This window comes from Arachis ipaensis, chromosome B01 (assembly GCF_000816755.2).
Source record: "Arachis ipaensis cultivar K30076 chromosome B01, Araip1.1, whole genome shotgun sequence".
Lineage (NCBI taxonomy): Eukaryota > Viridiplantae > Streptophyta > Magnoliopsida > Fabales > Fabaceae > Arachis > Arachis ipaensis.
The window spans coordinates 2,038,943-2,048,088 of NC_029785.2; the positions used below are offsets into that span (position 1 = coordinate 2,038,943).

General features: G+C 35.1%; 1 protein-coding gene and 1 long non-coding RNA gene across 4 annotated transcripts; both read left to right on the forward strand.

Annotated features, from left to right (window-relative positions):
* On the forward strand, positions 3,124 to 6,042 carry LOC107638303 (RNA-directed DNA methylation 4). Of its 3 annotated transcripts, none has more exons than XM_016341629.2 (3): positions 3,124 to 3,480; positions 3,558 to 3,628; positions 4,773 to 6,042. In XM_016341629.2, the coding sequence occupies exon 3, from the start codon at positions 4,795 to 4,797 to the stop codon at positions 5,860 to 5,862; it is 1,068 nt and encodes a 355-aa protein (XP_016197115.1). In that variant the 5' UTR covers positions 3,124 to 3,480; positions 3,558 to 3,628; positions 4,773 to 4,794; the 3' UTR covers positions 5,863 to 6,042. The 3 variants fall into 3 exon arrangements, with proteins under 3 accessions (XP_016197115.1, XP_016197042.1, XP_016197186.1); XM_016341556.2 differs by having other exon boundaries at positions 3,124 to 3,470; XM_016341700.2 differs by having other exon boundaries at positions 3,124 to 3,452.
* LOC110268694 lies at positions 7,378 to 8,663 on the forward strand. Its single transcript, XR_002357061.1, has 2 exons — positions 7,378 to 7,972; positions 8,079 to 8,663. It is a non-coding gene; the product is annotated as an uncharacterized LOC110268694 (long non-coding RNA).

The following is a 9,146-nucleotide window of genomic DNA, read 5'->3' on the forward strand; positions in this document are numbered from 1 at the left end:
ATTCTTGTTGTCTAAACCCCTTGGCTACTAATCTTACTTTAAAGGTTTGTAATGCACTATCAGTGTTATACTTTCTTCTAAATACCCACTTACATCTTATAGGCTTTGATCCTGGAGGCAAATCAAACAAGACCCAAGTATTATTTGATAATATTGAGTCTATTTCATCATTTATTGCTTCTTTCCAAAAAGCAGAATCCCTTTAAGCCATAGCCTCTTTGAACACACCCTCTATATTCATCACAATAGGAATTTTGTTTGTCATAGAATCCCTAGTTCCTTCTACCAAAAAGGTGATAGTTTGAGAAGAAATAAAATATGGATTCAAGTCCTTTTCTTTTCTTACTCTCAATCTTTTTCTTGGTTCAATAAACTCTTTGTCGCTTAGACGTTTATTATTTTGATTATCTATTTCTCGTGGAATATTTGTATTATTTTGGGAATATTCTGAATTAGAAGTTGAATCATTGATAAATTTATTTTCAATAAATTCTACCTCTCTTGATTCAACAACTACATTAGACACTAAGTCTAATATTCTATATGCTTTAGAATTTTGAGCATATCCTATAAAAGTGCATTTTATGGCTCTTGGCCCCAATTTGATTCTCTTTTGATCTGGAACTCGATAAAAGGCTAAACACCCCCACACTTTAAGATAATTCAAATTAGGTTTTCTTTCTTTCTAAATTTCACAAGGAGAAACCTTTCTATGTCTTGATGCTATCCTATTATGGATATGATATGATGTCAATAATGCTTCACCCCACAAATTATAAGGCAATTTTGCATTTAATAACATTGAATTAACTATATCCACTAAGGTACGGTTTTTTCTTTCTACCAAACTATTTTGTTGCGGAGTATATAGAGCAAAAAAACTTTTATTTTCTTATCATACATATTTTCTACTTCTATTTTATATTTTTTTAAATAATTCAAAAGCTTCATCTTTATTTCTAAGCAAATACACATAAGTAAATCTAGAACAATCATCAATAAAGGTTATAAAATATCTTTTTCCTCCTCTAGTAATATTGTCATTTAATTCACAAATATCACTATGAATCAATTCTAGTAAATGTGTATTTCTTTCAACTTTAGGAAAATGTTTCTTAGTAATTTTGGATTGTATGCAAATATCACATTTTCTATTAAAATCTTTGTTACTAAAATCAGTATAGTTATTTTTATGCATATATTCAATGGATTTGTAATTTAAATGTGCTAATCTACTATGCCATAAATCACAAGAATCAACAACATATAAGAAAAATTTCACTTTATTAATACCAAATTTATACATGCCTTCAGTACAATATCATTTTCCTATGAATACATCATTCTTAAGCAAGACCATTTTATCGGATTCCATTACAACTTTGAATCCTTTCTTACACAAGAGACTAGCAGAAACTAATTTTTTTCTCAAATCTGGAACATAAAGTATATTTATTAAACTTAATTTCTTTCCAGATATAAAATTCAATTCCACAGTTTCTTGACCACAAACTTTGGCTGAGTTGCCATTGCCCATCAAAACTTCTCTATTGTTCACTTCTTCATATGTTTTAAATTGGTTGCAATCATTACAAACGTGAACAGTAGTCCTAGAATCTAACCCTGAAACCATGCCAATATGCATATTTTGTACTTTTTCTGCAATCATAGTAATTAGATCCTTCTCTTCTACTAAGTTGGTTTTTGGTGCTTCCTTTTTCAGAAGTTTACATTCTTTGATGTAGTGTCCTTTCTTTTGACAGTGATAGCACTCTCTTTGTCTCTTCTTATCTTGCTTTAAATCTTTAGAAAACTTTCTTTTCTTTTTATTGGTGTTGTTTTCACCAATATGATTCACTTTTGAACTTTGAAAAAGATACATAGCATCACATTTTCGAGTTTCCTCCTCTATACGTATATGCCTTAGTAATTTCTCAATTGTGAAGTCCTCACCAAGATGTAAAAGTTTCTTCTTATAACCATTCCAAGATGAAGGCAATTTTGAAATAATTGCTCCAACTTGTAATGATTCAAGAATCACCACTTGTAGATCACGAAGTTTACTTACAAGGATTTGTAATTCATGAATTTGATCCAAGACAGGCATAGTATCATTCATAATAAATTCAAAATATTTCATCATAATAAACTTATCTGTTCCTTGTCGTTCGATATTGTACTTTTCTTCCAAAAACTTCCAAATCTCCAATGGTAATTGAATTGACATGTAGAGATCATAGAGTCCGTCGGATAAAGTGTTGAGAATATGACCTCGACATACGAAAGTATCTTCATCACATTTTTTTTTCAATTGAACAATCTTTTCTTTCTCTTCTGGTGTGACATTTTCAGTGGCATCGGCAATTGGTGTAGTCTTTGGGTCAATCACATATGCAAGATTGAGAACCGAAAGATGGAACATCATCTTGTCCTTTCAACGGTTAAAGTTTGTTCCGCCAAAGCGATCTAACTTGACAAACTCTTGATTCATGACCTTGAACGTAGTATTTTGATCTTGTGCCATCTTCAAGCCCGTGCATCCTCCTTTCCACTGCCCACCTATCGCCAACCGTGCAGGCCCCATCGCAGCCTCACCGTGTGCGGTAGATGTCCAGCGTCTTCCTACATTTTCATACGTGCATAACCGTCACATGCACGTAAATGGAGTCCAATTTGAATGAATAACTTTGTCATGTTCCATCGTCATTCACCAACGACAATTCCTCTCATTCGCACCTAGTCATCAATGGATAATAAGTCAGATGTTCAGTTCACTAGTATGCAAATGGTTAGTCTAATACTTATGCGGCTGGTTAAGTAGTTACTAGTAACATATGCCTGATGTTCAATTCAATAGGTATGCAGATGGTTATGTTGATTATTAATTGAATGATTATTCTTTTTGATTCAGTTTACTTATGCACAGTTAACAATAATTAGATGTTCAATTCATTAGGTGTGCAAATAATTATCTTAATGTTAGAATTTAAAAAATAAATTGAGGTGGAGTATTTTTTTATTTTATTGGACCAATTTTAAAACCCATTATTTATCTACTTAGAAAAACCGTTTATAAAAATACTAATTTATGCTTGTATTCTGCTATAAAATTACTAATTTAACCAAACAACAAACAAAAGTACAAAACCCGCCCCCTCTCCCCACTTCTTCGCCGTCACCGTTTCCTATCAGCATTTTCCCCACTCCGGGGTCCACCTCCTCCGTCACCCGCTACTCCGAAACCCTGAATCACTCTCTCATTCACCGTTCACAGCGCCTCAATTCTCCATTCCATCACCCATTACTCATCACTCGTCACTCTTCTCTTCTCCCACACAGCGTCCACAATTCTCAGCGCCTAAAGCTCTTGCTCCGCCGTCCTCGATTAACCGCGCCTGGAGTTCCGCCGTCCACAATTCACCGCGCCTCAAGCTCCGTGGTCTCTCCGTCTCGTGAGTTCTGCCACCAAAGTACCAAACCGTAATCAAAGCAAAATCCCATAATTCCTAATAACCGAAACGCAATGTATCAATTCCCTAATTCCTAATTTTTGCCAGGTCCGTCAATACGAAGAGTTAGAGAGAGATTGAGCTTGAGTTGGATCTTCTTGTCGAACACAACTACTCTGGTATTATTTTTCTTTTTGCTTTTTTTTTTCCTGAAGAAAGCTAGTTGCTAGATAAAGTTGACAATGGCAACTATGTGCCATGCGTGTTTAAATTCAACTCATTCAAATAGGGTTGACAAAAATGCTTTACTCCTATGATTTAGGTTATTCAGGATATCATATTTTAGAGTTCACAAAATTGCTCACAACCTGTTTGATAGAATGTCTCTTTGATTTGCCCCTTATTTTAGAATAAACTCAAAACCTTGATACAACTATAGACATTATATAGCTAAAACAAACAAATGATTTGTGCCCATTTTCGTTGTATATTGTTTAAGGCAAGGAGTGTAGTAGTATTCAGAAAATTTTGGTAGTGACATGTTCAATAGTCTCCAAAGAATGTTGGTATGCATTACTCTTCTCTTAGTGTGAAATATGGTTTAGTCTCTGGTTTTGAGCAAATGTAACTGGTTTTCCAGCTTGCCGCTTAAATGTTGTTTGTCACCATCAACTAGAATATGCGCTGGAGTTAAGCATATTCCAACTCAATTATATAGATCAACTTTCAAAAGAAGCTAAACAGTTCTTGCTGAACTGATTGCTAGCCTTAATACGTTGCGTGCTATGTGCTATACTATATTTAGCTTTAAATAAAGTAGTAGTTCTGCATATATGACCTTAAAATTTCTGATCTCATACAATTGGATTATGAGAATACAATTGCGTTATGGGAACTTGGTAAAATGTCTTCACCCTTCAGTTTTACTTGCTGGAAATTTATTACTTTGAAACTTTTATGAATAATTTAACTTGCTTTAGTTTGGATGGAATTGAACAATGTTCTCTTTTTCCTTTTTTTCCGGTAATTGAACTATAAGTTTAATTTGGATTTAAGATTTAGTTTTCACTTTGATTATTGCATGCAGATCTTTTCTAGCAATACTATAATATAACTTTTTGGTTTGGGAAGGGTGGTGGACTGGTGGCTGTTATTACTTGTATTGTATTATATTGCTGCTGAATTTTATTCTCACCACGGGTTATGCCTCTGAAGTTACTCATTAAGTGCCAAAACTTGTTCAATATATAGAGCTAGTCATGTTTTAGTTCATATACTAGGCTTTCTGGGGAAAGTCACTCTTCTCTGAACTTGTTGGAACAGACTGTGCAGGAACATAGCTACCATGGCTGAGAGCTCTTCAGTTGCACCGCCACTGAAGCCCGTCGTCGTTAGGGTCAAACGGAAACCCTCTCAATCCCCAGTTGATGCTTTCTGGCTGGAAATCAATGAGAGGCCATTGAAGCGCCCTCTTTTGGATTTTGGCAATTTGTCAATCTCTGATTCTGCCCAAAAAGTAGAATTTCGTAACAAGAAGGTTTTCATGCAACATGTGGAAACAATATGCAGCTCTGAAGTAGCCTTTGATGTTGTGCAATCTTTCATGGATCCTGGGTCGAGGGGTGCATCTGAATCTAAATCGAAAATTGAGCAGAGGAAGAAGAACTTCTTCAAAATGGATAATAAGCAAGAGCAGTTGTTGCAAAAAGCTAAACAAGAAAAAGAGTCTTCAGCAAAAGATGCTCGCTTTGAACAAATATGGAAGAGAAGGAAGGGTGGCAAAACGGCAGAGCAAGAAAAATCACTACAAGAAATATGCCAGTTCTATGACATTGTTCGTGTTGATAGTGAAGAAAACTCTAAAGAGGTGCAACAGGAAGAGTTGTCGTTGGAGGATCAGAGACTCTTGTCTAGCTACCTCCCTTTACTGAGAGAGTTTATTCCTAATGCTGCTGAAGAGATTGAAGCTGACATGGTTGCTCAATCCAAACAAGAGGCTTATGTCTATGACTTCTATACTGTGAAGGACGAGACAGATGTAAATAATGTTGATGATTCTTCTTCATATTCCTATCCACTAGTCCAAGTCAATGATGATGAGGAATATTATGATGGGCCAGATTATTCGGATTACGAGACTGATGATTCAAATGCTGAAGACAATCCGCTGAATGATTATCCAGAAGAGATTTCTGAAGAGGAGGATGAAGAGGTTAAAGACTCTGAGCACGAATCAGAAGAATGCGAGCATGAGAAGGATAGTGATGAAGATGAGGATCTAGAGCATGAGGGCCTTTCCAAAGATGATGGTGCTGATCCTCTATTTGATGAGGAATTTGATGATTATCATGGTGATAACACTTCTGATGCAGAAGATGTGGATAATGACGATTGGAAATGGTCTCACCGATGAAGCTTGTTTGAATTTCTGTTAGAAAACCAGAACAGACATTGAAATTCACTCCAACATAATTTTGAGGAAAAACTCTCTGTTTGGATACTCAAAATTAATTTTGGTTCTCAATGTCAATGTCCGTTTAGCTCAGAACAAGAAATACTTGCTTTTAGTTTGAAGAAATCGCGTTCGATGTTCCAAATGTGAGTCATGTCTCAATTACTCATATTACAGATTCCTTTTTTAAAAACAGAAAATTAAACAAGTAATGCTCACCATACTGAACTGAACCAATTTGAATATAATCAAATTGGTTTGGTTCAGGTTTGGAGGGAAACATGTTGTGTAACAACCCCAATTTTCGAGTACGTGGGATCTTTTCTGAAAATACGGATTTTTCCAGAAGATCAGTAAGGGGAGAACCTCTGCTATATCACCAAGTATCTCAATCCTCATTGTCATTATGTCATCTTTAAGTTAGAACCTTTTCTGAGTCTAGCTCGATAACGCAATCACGAAGAATCTAGTTTTTGAACCGTATCGGTTAGGAGTTTTGATTCTAGTTTTCGTAAATAGGCTCAGTTTGACGAACTGGACTCGATTCATGAGAGAAGAAAGATAATAGTATAATATTATCATTATATTAGTATTAGAAGTTGCTTGAAAGATATTATAAGGTTACTTGGTCTGTTTTAGTTAAAAACAGAAAATCGGTTTAATCGGGTTCACAGTTTACTGGTGCAGCTTAGCACCAGTACTCTCTGATGACTTTAGCAATGCTAAGGCCTCATCATACATGTTCTATTCTCATAATAATATGTTATTAGTGTCATTTATGCTAGTAGCTCAGAAAATAATTTTTAGAGATGTTTTTACAAGTGTTCCGATACATCTAGTTTTAATAGTTATACACCTGAGATATTTTAATATTATTTTAATCCACCTCCAAGCCAACCAATCGCAACTCACCCTACACCCCCAAAACCCCCAAGGCTGGTTCATTTTCACTTTGTGACCGAAATTCTCAAGAGAGAAAAAGAGAGAAAAGTTCTTAGTTCCAAATCTTCAAAGCTTGATTTTTGCTTAACTAAAACTCAAATCAAAATTTCAATCCAACCAAAATGATCCTCTCTTCTTTCTCTACATAATCATATGACTTATCAAGACTGGAATCAAGGTGAGTTGGCTGCACCATCTCCCTTTTGCTTCGGTTTCAAGGAAACATGCTTAAACATGTGTTTTCTTGATGTTCTTCTTTAGGAATCATGCTTAATTTGACTTGAGGGCTAATAAACGTGAATTTCCAGCAAGTCTAAGGTTAGAAATCACTTCCTAACATGCTGAGTGAGATTTGGTTAGTTGAGAGTTTTTGGATTTAAAGTTGTTCTTGATGTGATTTAGGAGGAAAAAGTGTTTAAGGACCACCTGAAAGTCTAACCGAATTAGGAGCAGCAAAATCAGGTAGGGTGTAACGAAATTAATCTTGATTATTTGTGTTTGAGTTGTGTGAATGTTGTATGATTTGGCTGTGCTAAAAATTGGGTCATTATATGTTGCAAATCCTGACCAATTAAATTTTAATCGATTGATCAGAACCAATTTGATAACACTCCTTGACTAATAGCGAATATTTAATAGTAAATAAAATACTAATTAATCCCAAATTATTTGAGTTTATTCATAGAAACGATTGAGAAACATGCTTTTCCTTTGAGAATAGATTTTATAAGAGAAACAAATAATAATAGTGTTGGAACAAAGTAGACTTTCTTTGTAGGATGCGGTTCTCCTATCTTATATAAGCTAGCAAGCACAAAACTACTACATAGATAAGGCCATTATTATCTCCATTTCACATAGGAACAGTGTTGAACACCTTCAACCCACCCATCACTCACTCCTTTCCTATATTTGTTCTTTCATCCTTATTTAATTACATGGGAAACAATTCAAGTGTCGAGAGTAGCGAAGAGTTCTCGTACGTTGTTCAAAAGGGTAGTTAAAACCTTGTATTATGACAGGATTCATTCAAGTAGAGAAGTTTTTCGCTATTCAAATAGGTATTTTCCTCCCCCGTTCGAGGGAGGTTAAAGTTAAACTATATCGAGGGACGCTTATTTATATGGAGGTAAAAGCGAAAGAAAGGGTCTTGTCTTGGTTGAAAGGTTGTGGAATAATCCACCGGGGACAAAACCTTACGAAATCACATTGACACATTTTCTTGCTGTTTGCAGTGAAAAGATTGACATAGGCCTTTCGGCGACGGTGACCATTACAGATAACAGGTGGAGTGCTAGCTCTGGCCTTGAGTTCAAGGGTCCATTCCAGCACCCTGCTTCTGCACTGTTTCATATGTTTGATGAGTTCAGGAAAAACAAATATCCACACTATTTGCCACCTAGGTGACTCCACTGTGAGCATCTGTTGTCATCTGGAAGCGGCGAAAGCAACAATTCTACCGCGTCTTCCCCACTTGAACAGATAATAGGAAGGAGCTTTCTTAACAACACAGGAAACATTTAAGGAGATGGGAACGGTAATATATTAATCAAGAACCTTTTGTATAGAAGGTAGAGGAAATTTGTCATTGCCTCGTTAATGGGATGTTGATTTAGACTGGAAAATTGTTGTTAGTGATGATGTTTTCGTTTTGGCATTGAATGAAGCCAAGAAGGACGTTTCTCTTTCATGAATCTAGCATGATACACAGTTCTGCTAAGGGTTTAGCACTGTATACATGATAAATAATCTTCAAAGTTTATTTCTAGCATGTCATTTTATCTAAACAATAAATCTAAATCTTATCACCAATTTATGTATATGTTTTTTAAATCTACCATAAAATAAACTATTTAAAATAATAAGAAAAACATTTTTCAACACACCACATAGGCAGTTTCAATGTCGACTAACTAATTTACAAGTGCTGTCTAAGCTTTTTGACGTGATTTTTGGGGCAGTTTGTCCGCCAAAAGGTTTTTTGTTGTTTTGCGGCAATTATAAACTGCAGCAACTTTGCATACTGCTTTCCTTGCTTATATCCACTTCTATATGTTTCTCGTAGGAGTAATGTTAGAAGACTAGCAGAATTTATTATTTTTTACTAGTAGTTAGCCAACAATATTTAAAATTGTGGGCTAAAAGTACCGACTAAAAATAATAAATTCTGTTGACACTTGAGCTGTATTTGTACCTTCTCATTGATATTGGCATGATTTAAAGTACCTTAGAAGCTTAGACTAAAACTGCATAGCAGTCAGATCAGTTCCCTCTATTAGTTTATCCAAACCACTTGTTTTGTT